Source organism: Acomys minous, assembly GCF_964271855.1.
Source record: "Acomys minous genome assembly, chromosome: 10".
NCBI classification, from domain to species: Eukaryota; Metazoa; Chordata; class Mammalia; order Rodentia; family Muridae; genus Acomys; species Acomys minous.
Genome location: NC_140491.1, coordinates 61,554,125 through 61,575,584, shown reverse-complemented (window position 1 = coordinate 61,575,584; position 21,460 = coordinate 61,554,125). Strand labels below are relative to the sequence as shown.

General features: G+C 53.9%; 1 protein-coding gene across 1 annotated transcript; it reads left to right on the top strand.

Moving 5' to 3' along the window:
* Positions 1–3,921: 3,921 nt before the first annotated feature.
* On the top strand, positions 3,922–21,253 carry DBH (dopamine beta-hydroxylase; the record flags this gene model as incomplete). Its single annotated transcript, XM_084798029.1, has 12 exons — positions 3,922–4,272; positions 6,495–6,641; positions 8,628–8,885; positions 9,884–10,060; positions 11,037–11,139; positions 13,053–13,219; positions 15,591–15,734; positions 15,975–16,013; positions 16,340–16,399; positions 19,035–19,162; positions 19,565–19,724; positions 20,697–21,253. 12 exons carry the CDS (start codon positions 3,922–3,924, stop codon positions 20,832–20,834), a joined length of 1,872 nt encoding a protein of 623 aa, XP_084654155.1. The 3' UTR covers positions 20,835–21,253.
* Between the last annotated feature and the right edge of the window lie 207 nt (positions 21,254–21,460).

The window sequence follows — 21,460 nt, the reverse complement described above, 5'->3', positions numbered from 1 at the left end:
TCCCTGCTTCAAGGACAACAACAAAATGTTTTCCTTGTCTTCCACAAACCTATCATATGCACTCTCACTCATGCACACACGTACAAACATACATGTACACATGCATACACAAAGATCCTTTACTAAATCACACTTAGAAGATCCCTCTGCCCCATGACTTTACCTTTCCCTGAGACTGGATACAAGCATGACTGTGTCAATCGCACCACACCAGGGATCCAGGGAGCGCCGTGCGGGGGAGGGATGGGACAACAATCGCTTGTCTCTCTCTGGTGCTTTCCTAGGCTTGGGCCCCTGGCCATTCAACTCCTGTGGTGTCAGGCAGCATAGTTGCAACAGGGAAATCCTTGGAGGTCAAGCTTCACCTCTAGACTGGCAGATTTGGGTCAGAAGTAGGTGGCAGATTCCTATAGAGTTGGTGATCTCCGAGATGACTAAACTGTTGGCCTCTATGTGCTGTATGTAGCCTCAAAAAGAAGCAGAGAAGTTTGTTAGAGCATGTGTGTGTGTATGCGTGTGTGTGTGTGTGTGTGTGTGTGTGTGTGTGTGTGTGTGTGTGTGTGTGTGTGTGTTCTGTCTGTCTGTCTGTCTATGTCTGTATGTCTGGGGGCTTCCTGCCCCTTCACCCTCTACTCAGTATGCTCAGAAGAAGATGGAGCCTGAGAGAGACATCAAGGGTCCAGGTCACTTGCTCTTGAAGGCTTGCTCACAGTGACCTGCTCAGGTTCACACTGGTTTGCTGGACACCGCACACACAGGGCCTTTCTTACAGATATATACTCTTGGCCCTGAAGATAGATGGGTCTTCCTGGATCCTGTCATGGGTCCCAGCCCTGCTGGGATGTGCTCCTGTGGTCTCCATCCTGCTCACTCTTTTGTGGCCACTGTTCCTGGTACGGGACAACTCAAAGCACTGGTGTCCTGTGGTGTCCTGTGGGCTGAGGTTTGTCCCTGGGAAAACGTGGCCCTTCAACTTTCAATCAGAGTCACTGTGCTCGGGTTGAGGGAACAGAAGCCAGCTCCCCCAAGGGACACATGCTGCCTGTCATTAGCTTGGTGTTGATCTGCCACAAGGAAGTCCCTAGGAGCTCAGCTTCCTGCTGGCAGTGTGTGGTCCTGTGGCCTGCTGCGGAGCTGCCTGTCCTGCCCAGTCTGCATCAGCTCTGCAGGCCAGCTCCCATGCCCCTCACTCTAGTAGCTGCAGTGCTGGCTGTCACCACCCATGGCCAGGATGAAGCTGCAGTTGGCCTCACGTGGCAGAGCCAATGGGGGATTACAGCTCCCGAGGCCTCCAGCATCAGAGAACTTCAGGAAGGCAAGGGGCTTATTAAAACGCTGAAATTGGTTCTAAATGAGGTCAGCTATCGTCAGTGAGCCTTGGAGCAAAGCCAGGCACTTAGCAGCACACGGAGTCTGTTTCCTGACATGGTGACAGTGACGTCTGGGGTGCCACCCCTAACCCACCCCCACCCTGGGAGGGCAGCTGACACAGTCAAACCCTTGCAGAGTCATCAGAGTGGGGATGCAGGCAAGAGCAGGAGAGGAAGGCACAGCCACCCCCCCACCCATAGCACTGGACCTTCCAAACAACATGAGGAGGTGTGTCCAGCCAGCTCAGTATTTGTAGGAGTTCAGAGTACCTAGGACACAGACAGGACAGCTGAACAATATTCCCTCTCCAGCATTGGGTCATTCCTCTTCGTGATTAATAACAGGAGCAGAGAATAGGGATAACAACAATAAATAAAACTTAAATACCAATATTGAAATGTAAAGGGTGGGGAAATGGCTCAGACAGTAAAATGCTTGCCTCACAAGCATGAGGACCTGAGTTCAAATCCCCAGCACCCATGTTAAAATGCCAGACCTGGGTGTGGTGGTGCACACTTTTAACTCCAGCACACACGAAGCAGAGGCAAGGCAGACATATCTGTGTGAGTTCAAGGCCAGCCTACTCCACATGGTGACAACCTGTCTCAAAAATACACACACACACACACACACACACACACACACACACACACACACACACACAGAGGAAGGCTAGCTATGGATTCCTCGTGAACCCTGATGGCTCTGCCTCTATCTCTGCTTTTTCTCCCAGGCCATAGCTCTGGTCAGCACATCCTCATGACTCCTGTGGGGTTTTCCTGATCCTTATCTGTCAGGGGGCACCCCTACTCCTTATGCTGCTAAGAGAACCCATTTTGGGGTCCCTGAGTTCTGACCTGGCTCACTCTGCTTTGCCTCTGATGGCTGTGTGACCCTGGGTACCCATGTGGCTCTGTCCCCTGTGTGTCAGATGGGGACAACCACAGGCTGGTTTCTGAATGCCACCGGCAAAGCAGGCAGGCCTGCCTCCGTCTCCTGCTACCGACCAGGGCTGGGTAATTGTTACTTCTGAAGTTGGCTGAATCACTTCTGCCAGCGTTCCAGTCTTGTTCTGAGCTGCAGAACGGGGGTGCTTTTTGAATCTGTTAAAAATAAACGTGTGTGTGTGTGTGTGTGTGTGTGTGTGTGTGTGTGTGTCACTCTGCTGTTTACTAAGAACTGAGCTTCTCCTCCTCTGAGAACAGAGAGCAACTGTTGCTCTCACCCTGGATCCACTCGCTACAATCAGGCCCCTGCCCAGCTCTGCTGTCCTTCTTAAGAGCCTGAGCACTGGGGGGACCTGGAACCTCATTGTCCCAGGTGGCCCCAAGGACTCACTGAAAACCAAGCAGTGGCAACGCCCTCCCCCCAACCTTGGAGCCTGTGACTCTTGTGCAGAGCACTCTGCTCACTAGCCCCCGGCACTCTATCAGCCTCCCAGGGCAAGGTTGGGACTGTCTGGAAAGTTCACCTGTGTGCAGGACTGAGGTCCCTTTTCTTCCACCTCGCAGCAGAGCTCAGCGCAGAATCGGCCTTGCTGCCGGAGGCTCAGGCTAGGCTACTGTGTTTCTGGGAACAAAACAGGAGGAAAAGGTGGGAGAAGAAAAAAGGAGGGAAGGACGCAGCGCTCCGTTGGAGGTGGATGGCTTTGGACACAAGCAGGAGACTAAGTAGAACTGGGGTAGGGTAGGGGTGGCAGTGCATGTCCAACCACTCATCACAAGGAGGAAAGGACTGAGCAATGGGGGGCGGGCGGTTGACACTCCCGATTGGTGGAAGCTCTGGGTTTGATAGCTTTGGTGAGAGAGGAACAGGTGTGTCCCCCCCACCCTCCTCTTCCCTAAGGACTGTCCCCACCGCCATGCATCTCACTGAGTGCCTGTTTCTCCATTCACCTCCCTTCCTGCCTGCTCTGTGCTGTCTTCCCCAGTGAGGCCCCACGCCAATCTGTACCCCCAGCTCCGCACCCACTCCTTCTGTAGCAGCCGTGGCACCAGCTGGAGCCCGTGGGGAAACAGGAGAAAAAGTGGGAACAGCAGGCCCTGGAGAGAGTGTCTAAACATGGGCTATTTGGGGACTGTCTTTTATTTTTAGTTTGAAATCCGTCCACCCTTCAGTATTGCTAAAAAAAAAAAAAAACAGGAGCCAGGAGCCCACCACTCACCGTCGCTTGGGAAGGAGTCCCTTAGATCTCATTTGGAACATGTGGAAAGGACATGGTACCTGGCTGCGTGTGCGGCAGTCAGCAGGGCCTGGCTGGAGGTATCCTTAGGACCTATGGCTGAAGAGAGTAGCTGCTTCCAACGGGCGTCAGAGATTTATTGAAGGGCACCAGCCTTGTTCTGCTTTGATTCTCCTGAGACGTCCATGTGTCATTAGTGCCAATTAGGGGAGGATAGGAGGCAAGTGTTTGCCCCAGGGCAGCGGCTGGTGGGAGGGCCACCAGGACAATTGAATTCCCCACCAGACAAATGTGATTAGGTTCAGCCTGGCCCAACCCCACTGGACAGGCATAAATGGCCCAGTGAGGCTGGGGTGCTCATCTCAGCCATGCAGGCTCACCTCAGCCACCAGCATTGCTGCAGCAGCCTCCCCAGCCCCAATGTTCGCGAGGCGGCTTCCATGTACGGTACTGCTGTGGCCATCTTCCTGGTCATCCTGGTGGCTGCGCTGCAGGGCTCAGAGCCCCTGGAGAATCCCTTCCCCTACCGCGTCCCCCTGGACCCTGAGGGGATCCTGGAGCTCTCGTGGAACGTCAGCTATGTGCAGGAGACCATCCACTTCCAGCTCCAGGTGCAAGGGCTGATGGCTGGGGTCCTGTTTGGAATGTCGGATCGAGGCGAGATGGAGAACGCCGACCTCGTCATGCTCTGGACTGATGGGGACAGAGCCTATTTTGCGGTGAGTTCTCCCTTACCTTGCTCTCCTGTCCTCACACCCAGTCCCCCTAGCTGGCTAGCCTCATACAGCCATGCTCTACAATCAGCAAAGGAAGTTTGCCTACTGCGTCTGTGTTTGACGTCACTGGTCTGAATGAAGCCTGTGTCCCACCCTTCAGCAACATAGGGACACTCACTAGATGATGAAATGGTAACTGGGGTTCTTCCTGGACTCCTTGACTGCACCCACAAATAACTGTTGCAGCCATCTCAAGGAGGCTAAGCACATGCCACGCAGCACCCCCCTGCCACGTGAGTACAGACCCTGCATATGTCCCGGTTTTACAAATAACAACTCCATGCTACTCTGCAAGTACACGCACGCCTGTCGTGGACCAGGTGGTGGTATGAGGCTTAGTAGAGCAGGCAGCATGCGCACCAGCCTGGGACACAGCACACACAGGCCTTCTGGGCTGAACTTGATGATGGTAGAAATAGATGCAGATGCCACCACAACCCAGGTGTGGGGCAACCCCACCTTCATCATGCCAGCTGAGCCAAGGCCAACAGAATCCATCTGCTCAAAACCTACCTGAATGTCTGCATGCAAGGGTGGCACAAAGGAAATCTTCTGCATGCTGAAGGGTCCTTCAGGGCCCAGAAAGGGTCAGTAGAGGGAGGGGAGACCCATCCATCCACTTCCTCTGGGGCCCACCCCTCCATTCTCTGCACAGGGGACTGACCTTCAGGGCCACAGCTACAGGGAAAGGATGGCCAAGGGTTTCCTTAACAAATCAGAAGGCACTTTCTCCATACCAGGCTGGCCTCAAATTTGTGTTAATCCTTCTGCCTCGGCTTCCCCAGTGTTGGGATTACAGGTGTGCGCCACTGAGCCTGACTAGGAGGTGTTCTCTTGAGCTGAGCAGGACAGGCATTGTTTCACAGTGAGGCCAGTCATTTGCTCAGAACTGTCAGGCGGGCTGACAGAGCAGGACTGGCTCCACAGTGGCTGTGGATTCACAGCCCCTGTCTGAGGTGTGTGGGGAACAGAAGAGCCTTACTGGGCCCCAGAGGGCTTGCTGCCCACTTCCCCTTCCCAACACAGCTTCTCTACGCTGCGGCTGGTGCTTTACTTTTCCACCCCTGCCAGGTTCACTTGTAGAATGGATTCCTTTGAACACAAATGTCAGAACTGGGGCTCTTTGGGTTGCAGTGTGCTCAGAAGCACACTCTAGAGTCCCAGAAGCAATGCCAGCTGCCTGTCTGGTCCTGCGGCAAGGCAGCAGGGTCCCCAGCAGGAGCTTCACCTTACTGCTGTCCTCTGGCTTCCCTCAAACTGTGATAGCCCTGGAGGTAGGACTAAACAGAAAAAGCCCCAACAGTCCTCACAGCAGAGCCCCCATGGTGCTCAGGAACAGGGAGGCCAACTTGCTGAATGCTGCCCTATAGCCAGCCTCCCTTACACTGGCCTGGAGCCCTGCAGGGGAAGGCAGGGAGGCCCGACCAGCAATCTAGGCTCTAGGAACCATTCTGGGGAAATGCTCACTCCAGCCATCAGTGTGGCTGGGACAGCCTCCCCAGCCCAGGCCTCAGTTTCCTCTCTCTAGGCAAGGATGTCACTGGAGTGAAGTAGGAGATTCCTAAGGTATGGTATTTAAGGCGGCTTTTGCTCTCAATGTTATCCAAGTGTGGAGTGGGCACCCGGGAGTGAGTGCCACCTTAAATGCTGCCCTGCCTCTTCCCACTCAGGTGCCATCATCATCATCATCGGTCTAGGTCCAAGGTTTGAGTCTCAAATTTTTAATCCCGGTCCAAACCCTTAGTCACCCACAGTACGGTTCCCCAGGTTGCAGTGTTAAAGCTGAGAATCTGTATGGCTAACCGTCCCTGGGAGTCTCAGGTACCCGGCTTATGTGTGACAGGTTGGAAGGAACCCAGATGGGGTGCAAGTACAAGCAGGATCAATGACAGCATGTGATATGGGGGCTAGAAAACATGGCTCGAGCGTAAACTGATCACCCTGCATATACCAGGCCCTGGGTTTGATCCCCAACCCTGAAAAAGAGTGAGACAGATGAGATTCAACAGGAGCAAGGCTCAGCAGCTCCCCGGCCCCAGAGGTTGTTTCTGTGGAACCTGTGACTCACGAGGGGTAGTGGATGTGATCTCTCCTCATGAAGAACAGCTGTACTGTACCATGCCTGTGGGCTCCTTCCCACTCAGACCCTGAGTCTGTCTCTGCAGGATGCCTGGAGTGACCAGAACGGGCAGATCCACCTGGATGCCCAGCAGGACTACCAGCTGCTCCAGGCCCAGAGGACTTCAGATGGCCTGTCCCTGCTCTTCAAGAGGCCCTTTGTCACGTGCGACTCCAAGGACTACCTCATTGAGGTAGGCCACCCAGTCCGGGAACATGGTTTGCCTGAATTGACCCTGCATACCACACAGTGTAGGGCCAAGGCTCCTCCCTCCCTGGGAAGCCTGGGGCGAGAGAGAGCCACTCACACCCACGAGAGAGAGAGAGAGAGAGAGAGAGAGAGAGAGAGAGAGAGAGAGAGGGAGGGAGGGGGAGAGGGAGAGGGAGAGGGAGAGGGAGAGGGAGAGGGAGAGGGAGAGGGAGAGGGAGAGGGAGAGGGAGAGGGAGAGGGAGAGGGAGAGGGAGAGAGACGCCAGGCGGGTGGAAGCTGTGTGAGAGGCTCTAGCTCTGCCAGCCACGTGAGGCTCCAAAGAAACTCCCCGCAGACAAGTAGCCAGTGTTCTTTCCAGATGTGAGCGTTGTCTGGAACCCTCTTGCCCTGGGATGTATCTATCCTGCTTCCATCAGCTTGCCATGTAGCACTCTGTACAGCACACCTGGCTTTCTACCCTGCCCAGTGGCTGCGTTGCGGTGAGACTCAGGGCCAATCCCTTTCCCCTCCAGCCTTCAGTCTATAACGTAAGGCTGGGAGCTACTGGATTCCCAACAGACAAGGCCTATTGTGTACTTCATGGTTATAACATAGTTCCAAAACACTTGGGCATCTTAGCCATTCCCCAGTTAGGAAAAGCCCGTCCACCTTGCCTATGATGATGGGACTCCTGCATCCTTGTTATTTAGCTAACCCTAGCCCTGACAGCACTGACAGGGGCTGACAGTTTGCCATGGTGGTGTCTGAGCAACAGAGTGGAGATGCTGGTGCCATGGGAAGAGACTTAGGACTCACAGTCCCCAGGGAGGGGCCAGCGCAGCATGTGCAAAGCACCAGCTCGGTCAGTGGGTGGAAACAAGGGCAGAACCCTGGCAATGTGCTTCACTGGGCTTACAGGGGCCCAGGAAGCAGCAGGCTGGGTAAATCTGACTTGTCAGACTTTCAGGGTGCTGCTCTGTGTTTATCAGTTGTGACCCTGAGCCACGTTAGGGCAAGGGAGATAGCGGCTTGGGGTAAAATGGTTGGACAGAGGATGGTGGATCTGTCATCAGTCAGCGGGTGTCAAACAGACAAATCCAGTTCCAAGAAAACAAATGAAGAATCGCAGCCAGGGAGGAGCTAGACAACCCAGGAGCTTGTGGCACAAAGAGGCGAAGGCTAGGCCATTGGGAATGGGTCATCCAAGCCCCTGCCCTCCTGCAGTCAAGGCAAAAGCAGTCAGAGAACCTTCTAGAGTATGCTGCAGGGCAGGCCTAGGATCCTTGCCTGCTCTGGCTCCAGAGACTTCTGCACAGAACCTGCAGGATGCCCTTCCCAAGAGCAGCTCTCAGGATTTCTACCCACCAGAGCACACTGGCTGTCCACCATGGGTACCTACAAAGTGGCTGCAGGCATTTCCAGCAACGAGTCCGCCCCAAGCCACCAGCCTCCATCCACAGTAACCTGTGAGGAAACTAACCCAGCTCCATCTCTGTGGTCTGGTCAGGCCCTCCAGCACGGCAATGATGTGTAGATCTTTACCTGTCCAGCTTGTGGGGGGTTGGGAAAACTCCATCACACAGCTCACTATCAAACTCAGGGTTCTGCAGATCGGCTTCTTGACTTCTTTGGTGGTCACCGACTCCTCAGTTGTGAGCCAACCAACATGTTTCCTCTACCCCCAGGGACCTTGGGGTTTGTTCATAGGGAGCGAGTCCCAGCCTGCCTCATAGTAGGGCCTAGTGCTTGGATGCATGACTGGATGCTAAGGAAACGCAGAGTATGTGAGAAAGAAAAAAAAAGTGTTTGACAGGTGGAGACAGAATTCCCAAGCATCTTGGGGGCAGGCAGAGCATCATGGTCTCATTTGATGACAGTGAGGAGCTTTACCTGGCAGGAGTAGATAGGCAGGGCACATGGTTCCTTTCACTCAGCATCGAACCTATGCTGGCTTTGAGTGGGTGATTGACTGGTTCTGTCTGGGCTGCAGGATGACACGGTCCACCTAGTGTATGGGATCCTGGAAGAGCCGTTCCAGTCGCTGGAGGCCATCAACATCTCAGGCCTGCATACGGGGCTGCAGCGGGTGCAGCTTCTAAAGTCGGAGTTCCCCACTCCATCCATGCCTGCGGATGTGAAAACCATGGAGATCCGGGCCCCTAACGTCCTCATCCCCAACAAGGAGACCACATACTGGTGTCACATCACTGAGCTGCCCCCAGGCTTTGCCCGACATCACATCATCATGGTACGTGGGGGTCCAGATGCTCTGCTTTCCATCTGGGGCCCCAGAGTTACTGTGGTCCTCATGGTGCATGAGTCAGAGGTGTTGGTTTGACTGCTTTAGAAGCAACATATATGTACTGGTCCCCTGTGACCCTGCTCACCGTCTGCCTCAAGGCCCCTGTATTCTTATCTCACCTGCCTGGACCAAAGCATTATATATATACTTCTTAATTGCCCTTGATGTTAGAACTGTCAATCTTTCTGGCCACTTCCTCTCATGTAGAAGTAGCTTGACTCAATGCCTCCAAAGCTGCAACTAGGGACTTCATCACAGTGGTGCCCAGAACCAAATACTGTCCCCAAACAGAAGAGGAAGAATAAACCAGAAAGCTCACGTGAATGCCCAGGATCACGCAGCAAAGAGTAGCCTGGTTGTGTAGCTGTGCCTGAGGCCCAGGCTCTAACCTGGAGACCATTTTGCCTTCCAATGTGGCTTTCTGGGGGCCCAGAGTCACCCCTACACACACACACACACACACACACACACACACACACACACACACACACAAAGACAACTGCCTTTCTACTATTTCCATCTTATCAGGAATGATCTGTGCAGGTCTCCACTGTTTTCTCCCGGAGCTCTTCCTGTGTTCTGCTACCCCTTGGCTCTGCACTGGCAGCCCTGAAGTTCCTGAGGCTGCCTTACTTACTCTTTTTTATTTTATTTTATTAATTTATTCATATTACATCTCAATTGTTAGCCCATCCCTGTATCCTTCCATTCCTCCCTCTCTCCCGCTTCCCCCCTACTCCCCTCCCCTGTGTCTCCTCCCGCTATATATGCTCTTAGGGTTTCGAGTCTCTTCTTGGTAACCTGCCATCCTTCCTCTGAGTGCCACCAGGCCATACTTACTCTTTTTATTTACAGCCAGGCAGCTAAGGCCCAGCTGGTCCAGCAGAGTGGGAGGGTTGGGCGGGTACTGGCCTCCCAGCTCAAGGTGATCTGTTCCTCTGCAGTATGAGGCCATTATCACGCAGGGCAACGAGGCCCTGGTGCACCACATGGAGGTCTTCCAATGCGCAGATGAGTTTAAGACCATCCCCAAATTCAGCGGGCCCTGTGACTCCAAGATGAAGCCTGAACGACTCAACTACTGTCGCCATGTGCTGGCCGCGTGGGCCCTGGGTGCCAAGGTACGTGCATATTGCTACATGCGTATTCTAGTTTGTTTTCTGTTCTTGTGATGAGTGCCATGACCAAACAGAGGAGCAAAGGATTTACTTGACATACATTTCCAGGTCATGTCCTGTCACTGAGGGAAGTCAAGGTAGGAACTCAAGGCGGGCCGGCTTGATATTCTAACATCACCTCTGACCAAGGAGCTCGTAGCCAAGGAAGCACAGCAGGAATCATGCAGGATGATGGTTTCTAGTTGATTTGCAGGCCGTCTTCTACTCAGATAGGATTTTTACACAGCCCAGGGAATGGTGCCCACAGTGGTCAAAACAAACCTTGTAGATAAGCCCACAGGCCAGTCTGATGGAGGAAACCCCACAGCTGAGATTGTCTCAGATGACTGTAGGCCTTGTGGTCTTAACAGCTTAAAGTTAATTAGGACACCACTGCACCATCCCCAGGCCTCAGGATTCTAACTCCCTGTTCCTAGCTCCACAAAACTACATATAAAAAGTCCCAAGGGGCGGGGGGAAGTCCCAAGAGACAGACAGGAAGAAGGTGCACATGGCCACCAGCAGAGTGCAAGCTCCAAACAGCCCCAGCCATCTCTAGGATGCTTCTGCCTTTGTTCTTTGGGGCCATAAAAAGCTCCTTCCAGCCTTCTATGAAAATGCACATCGCCAGGAGTGTGTACCTCTCACGCGGGTGTACTGTCATCACTGTAGGCATCTGGAGTCTGTGCACAGCAAAATCCTAATGCTGCCTCTGGTGGGTCAAGTTGTCAACAAACAGTGCCCAAGAGTCTTATTAAACCCCTTCTGTGCCCCTGGGCCAGGGTGAGGGCAGGACTGGAGGGTCTGGGAGGGGGCTCAGCTCAGGCTCAGTGCCCCAGGAGAAAACCCTTCTGATCCAGCCACTTGCTGATGTCCCCTGCTGAGCAGGTTTGTCCCAGGGCCTCCGAAGGACCCTGTCTAATACCCCTGTCCTACACAGCCATTTTACTACCCAGAAGAAGCTGGTGTTGCCTTTGGGGGCCTGGGATCGTCCCGGTATCTCCGACTGGAAGTTCATTACCACAATCCGGGGAAGATACAAGGTAAGAGTGTTGAGAGCCTATCTCCTGGTCCTCTCAGATGCTTGGGTGCAGTCTGTCCAGGCAGAGAGGAAACAGGTGCATGTGTGCACGCCATCGACAACACAAGGGCTTTGCTCCTTGTCTACTTTATTGTAGTCAGCAGCCTAATGAGTTCCCTGCCTGGGGTTCTGGGTGGCCCCTTCAAGCCAGGGCTCTGATTGATTAGTGATGTCTGCCATGGACCCCGGGGCAGGGCTTGGTGCTGTGCTCACCAGTACCTGAACGCCCAGTGAAGGCAGAAGTCCCATGGGGTGGACATGATGTCATCTACCTCCTCCCAAGACACACAGCAGGCCTTAGATGCAGAAGGCTGGACAGCCAGCCAGGAGCTGACGGCTCCAGACCAGGTTCCTTCCCCAGCTTGTGTCCTGTGTTTGACAGCCCAAGCTGTCCAGTTACCTCAGAAATGCCCAGGGCAGGACCACACCTGCTCACCTGTTTGTGTCCCCCCCCCCCACGTGGCACAGAGCTGCAGAAAAGTAGGGGGTAGCCTGCTGAGCCTGAGAATAAATAGGTTAAACAAGGGAATGTCAAGGCAAACAAGACGCGGCCATGCTTTGAAGAGCTTCTAGAAGGGAGACAAGGTGTGTGTGTGCATGCCTGTGTGTGCATGTGTGTGCATGTATGTGCGTGCGTGCGTGCGTGCGTGCGTGCGTGCGTGCGTGCGTGTGTGTGTTCATGTTTGCATACAAGGGAGGGGCAAGAACCTGTGCAAGGGCTAGAGTCCATGTGACATGGTTGGAATTATGGTGGTATTTAGTACAGATCTCGTAGGCTTAGCATAATCTCAGGACAAGGACAAAGGAAGTCCCCATTATGCCTGGGTGACCCCGTGCCTGAATGTGAACAACTTGAGTGGGCCACGAAGGGGATTGACAGAGGACACTACAGCAGAAAAGAAACATTTCATTGCTCTTGTACCCCCTTTCCCATCAAATGTCTCCCCTTCCTGGTCTCTGCCCCCCTTCTTCCCCTCCCCCCCCTTATGAATAGCACATGAGGAGCAGGAAGAGTCTGAGAGACACAGACTGGGGCCACAGTGAGGCTGGTGCAGCTCCCGCACCCAGCTCCCAGCTGTATGTGGAACCTAATGGCACAAGTGCCTTGCCCCTGGCTGTAGCATGCCTCCTCCGCCACCACAGGAATTATCTGCAGCATGCAGGGGAAGGCGGCTGGGGCCTGAGCACCAGAGGGGATTTATTGCTCATTTAAAAGCTGAGAGCAAGTGGATTTTTGAAAACTCCTTGGGTGTCACGGAAGTCTGTCTTCCCAGATCTTCTGCATGTATATTTATGGATCTTTTGCCAAATATAAGGGTGCTCCTGTCACTTGGTGAATTTTGAGACAGGCTGCTTTTCTATTAATATCAAAATCCACGATTATCTCATTATTTAATCCCCATCTAAGTTTTAACCAATTGCTGCTTCTTTTTATTATTTGCCTCTGATGTCATCAGCCCAGAGACACAAGGGGCTGTTTGAGTTTCGATGTTGTTGGCCTGGCAGTGGGGATGTGGAGAGAGCACAAAGGAAGGTACCCTGGGATTAGTGAGCAGAAGAGAGTCAGGTCCTACCAGCAGCACTCAGCATCCCAGCCTTGCATCCCAGGCCCTGGCTGTGAGGCCAAGTCCAGATCCTTCCCAGACCTTTGGTTTTATGCAGCAGTCTTCCATTCAGCCTCCTGCCTCAGTTTCTCCATCTGTAAATGGCAACGACAGTCCTTGCCACGAAAAACTCCCATCAAAGTGACAGGTGACCTAAGAGCAGCTTCTGGCACCGCTCTTTCACGCTCTCTTCAGTCCGAAAGGGTGACTGAGAACACTGTCCCACAAGGGGAGCCTCAGGGGCAACTGCTTACACATGCCTCTTCCACAGGCCGGAATGACTCCTCTGGCATCCGCCTACACTACACATCTGCTCTCCGGAGCTATGATGCAGGCATCATGGAGCTTGGCCTGGTGTACACGCCCTTGATGGCCATCCCCCCTCAGGAGACGGAGTTTGTTTTGACCGGCTACTGCACTGATAAGTGCACCAGGACGGTGAGTGGACTGGGTTCTACATACGTCCTTCTGCTTGTGATGGCCAGGGGAGAGCAGCAAGAACAAGGTCATCCAAATCTCTGCACACCCCCATCTCCAGCAAGAACTGGTCCATGCCCAGTGTGTGATTATATTCTCTCTCTCTTTCTTTACCTCTCTCTCTGTCTCTCTATCTCTCTTGTCTCTCTCTGTTTGTCTCTCTCTCTGTCTCTCTCTCTCTGTCCCTATGTCTCTCTCTGCCCCTCTGTCTCTCTCTGTCTCTCTGTCTCTGTCTGTCTCTGTCTCTCTCTCTGTCTCTGTCTCTCTGTGTGTGTGTGTGTGTGTGTGTGTGTGTGTGTGTACCAATGGAGGCAGAAAAGCATGTTGCAGCTCTTATACGGAGCTGGAGTTGGGTAGTTGTAAGCCTCCCAAGCAGGGTGCTGGGAACTAAGCCCAAGTCCTCTGGAAGAGCTTGAGCACTCTCACAGCTGAGCCATCTCTCCAGTAACCCCACACAGTACATTTTCACTGCTTTTGTTGTGGGAGTATCAAACCTTTCCAATGGAACTCACCTTTTATAGGCGCCCAGCCTCCCATTGTGCCTTGTGTCACCACCAGGCAGGGACGCAGCAAAGTGCCCAGTGCCCCTGAGGCTATGCAAGCACAAGGTGACACAGCAGGGTAAAGTAGGCAGGCCTTGGCTTCTGTAGTGAGTAGACACTCCTTCCCAGCCTGGGCCAGGGTCCTCTGATTCCCAGCTGGGCCACTGTCTTAGCTGGGCTCACCTCCTGCCTGGCAAGGAACTGCAGTGGGGCTGGTATGAGGGATTTCCTGACGTGGAGATCTAGAGGTACCATGTTGCTCAGTAAAGGGTCTATGCTGGTTCCTGCTCATGCAATGGGCTGTTGTGATGGCACTCCACGGTTCGGGAGGCAGCAAGTACACAGACCTGGAGCTCTCACTTGTCTGTCCATTTCTGTTAACAGCTGCTCTTGCCCTCTGCAAATATCTCTGGCATGCCGCCATTGGCCTTTCTGTCTGGAGCTCTTTTGATTTCACAGGTGTGATGTCACTGTCTGCTGTGTGTCCTGTGTTCTCTGCTGGCTGCCTCTCTGCTTCTTACAGTGTAACCCTGACCTGTCAGGGAAGTGTCTGTGTTCCTAGATCACAGTCAGGGAGACCCAGGCCTGTTAGGAGAGGACACGGGACCCAGAGCCACACTCCGGAGCCAGGACTCATAGTGAATGCTCCTTCCCAGCATTCTCACAGACTGTTCTCAAGAGTCCACCTCACCTGAGCACCTGGTCTTTTAAATATTAGGCTGAGACACTGGACACAGCCGCTCTTATACTCAATCAGAGACTTTAGCCCAAGGCCAGAATAAGAAATCAATTTCCCTTCCTAGTCAAAATAGACAGGACAGAAGGCTGCTGCTGGCTTCTGAGACCTGTGCCCACAGATCATGTTCCACCTGCCACACACCTGCGTCCCTGGTTCATTAGCAAAGGCCCCTGGCCCAACATAGATAGCCACGGATTTAGTCATGAAAGGCCCTGGTTTTCATTGCAAGGCAGATAAAGATACCCACACGTGAAGGGTAGGGACAGTAGCTGGACGGAGCAAGACAGAAGGTTCAGAAGTAGAGGCAGGTGAGTTGTGGAAAGCACAGTGGTCCAGAGTCATCCCATGCCAACTACCAGCATCAGGAAAGGAGCAGAGGGCCAATGCAGGGCGGCAGAGTGGTGGCATGTATCATGATGCAGGGCAGCAGAGCAGTGGAATATATCATGATGTATCTGAGGAAACTTTGTATCTGAAGATGGGAACGCACATTAGGAAGAGTGCCCTCATGCCTTAATGAGGAAGGGAGGCCTCCTCACAGGAGGACTGGCATCTTTCTGCCACCGGCGTAGTGCTCAACGTCATTGCTGTTGACCAAGGTCACAGTGACCTCAGAGAGAATACAGCCTCTTGTGCGTAGGGCACTTGAGGCCTGCCTGGGGCCCCCTGCCTATGGTGGGAATTGCCAAGCATCAGTTGACAGGGAGCCCACAGAGAAGGGAGATCCTCTTCTGCAACAGGGGGTGGACTTTAAAGGTTTGCTGGCTGAGGGGAAAGAGAACTCAGCCTTCAGGCGCTCCAAGGAGACCAAAGGACAGAGGTACCATCTACCCTGGATGTGTACTGGTCTGGCTGCGGGTTGAGGCTTACTGCTTCAAAGTCCTGGGCTTCGGGCCACAGTAATACCCTTAAGCCACTCTCCGGCAGGTTTAGGAGAGAGATCAGAGAGAATCGTCTAGAAAAAGCAAGTGTGCTGGTAAGCCGGGAGGTGCCGCCTCTGCTCTGGGTCCTCTTCACGTCCCTCTGGGGTCTGCCTCTGCTCCTCCTACAGGCACTGCCGCCATCGGGGATCCACATCTTCGCCTCACAGCTCCACACACACCTGACCGGCAGGAAGGTGGTCACTGTGCTCGCCAGGAATGGCAAAGAGAGGCAGATCGTGAACAGAGACAACCACTACAGCCCCCACTTCCAGGTGGGGACCCGCATGTCACCAGCCTCCCAGGCCTTCTGTTTCCTAGGGCTGTCCTCTGACCTTTGGTGGTGAACCCTGACCCCGGGCTTCTGGGTGCCAACAGTGGTGGCACTTAGTCAGCCCTGACTCCCCCAGGGAGACTGAGGCAGGGCTGATACCCCGGGGAGGCTTTGGCAGGGAAGAACAAGGGGGCTGGGTCAGCCCTCAGCGCTTCTCTGTCTCCTCTCTTCCCCACTCTAGGAGATCAGAATGTTGAAGAAGGTCGTGTCTGTCTTACCGGTGAGTGCCTAGAAGGGACACACACACACACACACACTCACTCACTCACTCACTCACACCAACAGTGCTGGAAGGAGATGACCGTGCCAAGATGCAGTCCTTGCTCATGCAGGACTGGGGCTCTGACGTGGACAGCCAGGTCACGAAGCCACTGGTGGAATACAAGAGCCCCAGGGATGCTTAGATTGTGAATCTCACCGGGGAGGGTGCTGGCTCCTCGTGGGAGATCACACATCACAGTGACCCAGGCACCATGAGGAGGAGCTGAGCGCACCTGTAGGAACTGGGTGAGCTTGTGCTAATGTGTCTGCTGCCTCACTCTCCAGGGGGACGTACTTATCACTTCTTGCACATACAACACGGAAGACAGGAAGCTGGCCACGGTGGTAAGTCGGACTGGCTTCTCCAGCCACCCACAGAAAAGCGAACAGCCCAGAGTCTGGTTAAAGATTTCTAACCATTTTCCTGTGATTGAGTGTAGGCTGCCAGAGGCAGGACTGTCCCTCTGGCATTCCCCAAATGGACTGACCACTCACAGGGTATGCTTCTGAACCCCTATCTCTAGCAACCCTCCTACCCCCAGATACCCAGTGCTTGTTATCCAGGCAGCATGCTGGCCACTGCATTTGCCCCACTGAGCCAGACAGGGAGGTGACATTGTCAATATAGCTTCAGGACCTCATCTAAGAACACACTGCAGTGGGTTCTCACTGGTACCCACGTGTCTCTCTGGCATGGGAAGCAGGCAGGAAGCACTCTGGGACTCAAAGTCCACCTGGGGAGACAGGCCACACTTGCTATAGGAGATAAGCTATGATGGGGGTCACAGAAACCTTACCAGAGCCAGAACATTGCCCAGAGACCACAGGAGGGGTGTAAGGGAAAGTCAGGGAGATATGGGGAAAAGCTTTGGCTGCGGGCAAGTGCCAGAAGTCTCAGAGGATACGTGTTGTTCTCTGGATAGGGAAATATTTAGCTGTGGGAGGGAGGGCAGCACAGGCAGGCAGGTGTGGCCGGCCACTCCAGGGAAGTGACACAGTTCTTGTTTTGGCTTGACTGAGTGTAGTCCCAGGAGGAGGAGGAGGAGGAGGAGGATGAAGGGGAGGGGGAGGAGGAGTTCCTCATGGAAGGACTAATTTGAAGCTGAGGTGTGCAGGAAATGTGTCATCCAGCTGGGCAACACGAGGCAGAGTGAGAGATGCTTTCCATGGTTTTCTTGGGGTCACCACTATTTCCAGCCATTAATCCTACTGATCTTTGAATTGACCCTTGAGCACCTGGTAATTAACACATCAACTGGGAGGTTCAGAGTGGGCCAGATCAGGGGCTACATCCACCCCCACACCCTGAGCCCCAGGAACTCTTATCAATATTGTCACACTGTCCTCTGCAGTCTACCATGCCTTCAACCAAGGTCCAGCCCCCATTCCACCCCACCCGGCTCTGTTTCACGCGTGTCCTTTAAATAACTCTATTGTGAGATGATTCACACACCGCACAGCTGACGCGTGTGAAGTGTGCAGCTCCTTGCCTGGAAGCATGCTCACAGATCCGTGCACACAGTCAAGCCATAGCTGTCACCTCCAGTCAGGTCCCCTCGCCCAGCCCAACAAACACAGATCCACTTGCTCTAGATGATTCTATTCTGGACCTCTCTCATCACTGGATTTACATGACATACAGCCTTCCGTGGCTGGATTCTTTCCTGTACATTTAATCCATCTTAGTTTCATGCCAGTCTCTAAAGCAAGCATTTCCCCACAGGCGTCATCTTCCTTCCTGCAGGTGCATCTGCTATGGGTGGGGGTGGGGAGGCACCTGCCAGTCATTGGTGGAAGAGAGCCCCCCCAACCCCCGCCCCCGAGCCTGCTCTGCTAGAGGTTGTCTGCCAGCTTCGTGGCTGGTAAATAGCACCTTACTTGTCTGAGGATGGTGTGGCCGCTGGCCTAGCAAGCAAGCAAAATATCACATCCTAGATCTTCAGATCCAAGTCCCAAAGACAAGGGACCTCCTTGGCTTCTTAGGGTGGCTCCATCTGAGATCAGAGAAAATGTGGTGGTGGGGGAGGCTCCTGGGGGGGGGGACTCCCAGAAAGCCGACCTGAGCTCCCTGCCTCTGACAACCTGTGGATCCAAAGAGAAAATGACCTTTGAAATGTAGCTTTCTTCCCAAAGTGAGAGAGGAGGGGAGACAAATCTGCTCTGAGGTGACAGAGCTGGAGGGGGGGGGGAGCTGGAGGGGGAGGAGATGGGCTCCCATGCTCACTGAGGGCCAAGAAAGCTGGAAAATGAGGACACTGCAGGAAGTCCCATTTAGCACACAGGTCAGGCTGACTTCTTAAGGTGAACATCCTTCTCCTACACCTCTGTAGAGCTACCCAGGCTCCGCCCACTCAGAGAGGGGCCACCTAAGCTTTGCACCATCCTTGTGGTCTGGTCATGTCACCGGTTTTGACCAGCCATATAAAATCCTGGAACGAGGCTGAGACAGCCTTGGGCTGGGCTCTCTGCCTGCTTCCTGAGCCTGGTGTGGAGTTACTGTCCCCCCACGCCCCCCACCAAATCCCTCATCAGGGCTAGTTCACTAGCTCGGAAAACAGGAAGTAAGTGGTGGAGATGTCACCAGCTCTGTCCCTCCCATATTGTGGATAGGTGGCCTGGGGACTGGAGACTATTCCGGGTACTAACAGCCTTGCAGTACCAATATGACTGGTAGCCAATGGGGCTTGCAACGTATAGGAAAGTCAGCTCCCACTGGAGACCACAGGGACTTGTCCCCTACTCCCTAAGACTCAGTGTTATAACCCATAAGGCAAGAACAGCAAGGCCCTGTCTCTTTGTTTCTGCCACCAGGAGACCCCATGAGCCAGGGACTCCCTCCCAGCTCTATCCCTGGGGCTTCGATGCCACACTGCTGCGCGCAGATGGATGCATTGGGAAACAAGCAGATAGGAGAAAGCCATAGGTGCAGGGGGCCAAGTGCGCTGTGCTGAGGGCCGACAGGGTCTTCTCTCATCTGCAGGGAGGCTTTGGAATCTTGGAGGAGATGTGTGTCAACTATGTGCACTACTACCCCCAGACAAAGCTGGAGCTCTGCAAGAGCGCCGTGGATGAGGGCTACCTACAGAAATACTTCCACCTGATAAACAGGTGACGCGCTTCTTCCTGCTTCCTGCCCCCTGAGGAACAGGGACAAACTCTGTACCCTGCACCCTGCTCCCTGCCCTATTAGGAGGCTGGGTGACTAAATGCAGAATGTAAGCTAAGTTCCTGAAGCAAAGCTAGCATGCATCCCATCAGCCCTGTGTGTCTTGGGAGGTGCCTGTGGCAGGTATCGCTAATCCATCTCTTGGCTTTACAACTACTGCCAGAGTAGACATCATCAACAATCAAAGGTGATGCAGAGGTGGAAGCAGGGCCAAGGGACCTTATTAGGCTGTGGTTAAAGGAGGCAAGGCTGGGAGGAGGTGACACAGGACAGCTGTAGGGAGCCGTGCTGGGTCTCCATCCCTCCGTTCTATCTTTAAGCTGAGTGATTCTCTTTCCTTCCAGGTTCAACAATGAGGAGGTGTGCACCTGCCCTCAGGCCTCCGTGCCCGAGCAGTTTACCTCTGTACCCTGGAACTCCTTCAGTCGTGACATGCTCAGGGCTCTGTATGGCTTTGCCCCCATCTCCATGCATTGCAATAAGACCTCTGCCGTCCGCTTTGAGGTATGGCCGCATGGGAGTGAGTGGTGGGTCGCAGCAGACGTGCAACACTAGCTCACCCCTACCCAATACCAACAAACCACACCACTGCCTGAATCTCCAGTCCCTGGACTGTCCATAACCTGAGAGGGACCACAGGTGGGCTGGGGAAGGACACTCTGAGCTTAGAACAAGAGGCACTCATGTGAGATAGAGAAAGTGACACCGGATGGTGATAGACCCAGGCAGACAGACAGCTAGACAGTAAGGGGAAGGCCACTTTTCCTGGGCACAGTGCAATAAGGGACTAACCTCACCTCTGTCGGTGTGTGAGCGAGTGCCAGCAACCTCCTCAGGACATAAAAATAGAGCTATGGGCAGGGGAGGCAAGAAAACAGCAGTCTGGGGCAAGAGCCTCCCAGCCCAGCTTCTCTCCTTATCAGAGGCCTGCTGGGATTCAGAGGCACCTAATTTATTTCCCAGCAGAGCCAGCAGCAGCAGCAGCAGTGCCAGCCCAGAGCGCTGGTCAGCAGAGCCAGCCTGCTGCGTTAGGCAGGGGAGGCAGGCACTGCAGCAGGAGGTGAACAGCAGCATTCTGATGCTGGATTAATTGCTGATCCAAACACCCATGCCGTGGGGGCGGGGGCCTCGCTCATCCTAGAGCACTTTGGGGCACTGCCTGATGAGGCTAGACCTTGGCTTTTACAGAAGCCTTTTGGGGAGACGGTGGCTAAAACCACAGCCTGGCTCCAAGGAGTCTGATCCTTGCTTGCAGGTATACAATTGAGTGAAGGGGCAGGCATGGATGTGGGGAAACAGGTTTCTGAGACCAGAGAACACAGTAGCTTAGGGAAAAGAGATGGATCCTTTGGTGGTAACCATCAAACGGTGACTTGAAAGAGATGGGGCATGTTGAGCATGGGGACGAATGAATTTAAGGACAAGAACCTAACCAGCTAGGAAGCCTCAGTTTACCTCCTGGTCCCTTTCTTACAGGGTGACTGGAACCTGCAGCCTCTGCCCAAGATCACATCCAAACTGAAAGAACTCAGCCTCCATTGCCCAGTCCGCCAGGCTCCCAACCCCTCTGACCACGGTAGCGTGGTCATCACAACCAAAGCAGGGACCAAGTAGGCTCGTCTTCTGTGAGGCTGCTCCTCTGCCCCTCCTCATGATGTCCCCATGGGCTCACACCAACTCTGTGCACCCCTGTGTGAAGAAGTCCCTCAAGGACCCTCCCCTCTCCCCCTCCGAGACACCTGCGTGACTGACAATCCCTTGACAGAGCAGACCTGAATAGCATCTACCCACTGCTGCCTCTGTGTAGGGACAACTCACTCTGGGGGGTCCAGATTCAACACTACAGGACCTTACTCTGCCTCCAGAATGGCCTTGCCAGGCTGGGGTAGACTCCCAAAGCCCCACAGAGCCCACCCTGTTAGTGCTCCAAGTGGTAACTTGTGTTGGTGTGTGCCGGGATGGCCCTGCTTAAATATCTCTTTGCAGAGTGGCTCCTGTTTCCCAGTGGGCGGCTTCCCCATGACAAGACAGGACAAGGCTCATTAGAAGACTCGCTTTGTGGCAAAGTAAATAGATATTTTCGCCCACCTAAAAGGGAAACCTCAAGTGGTTCTATGACAGAGAGGCAAAATGGCTAGAGCCAGGCTCTGTGGGAGAATGGAACAATTAGAGCCGGTTGCTTTTCCTGCTGGTGAGAGGCCAGGCTCTGGAATAGGTAGGTGAAAACTTGGCTTGGTCCC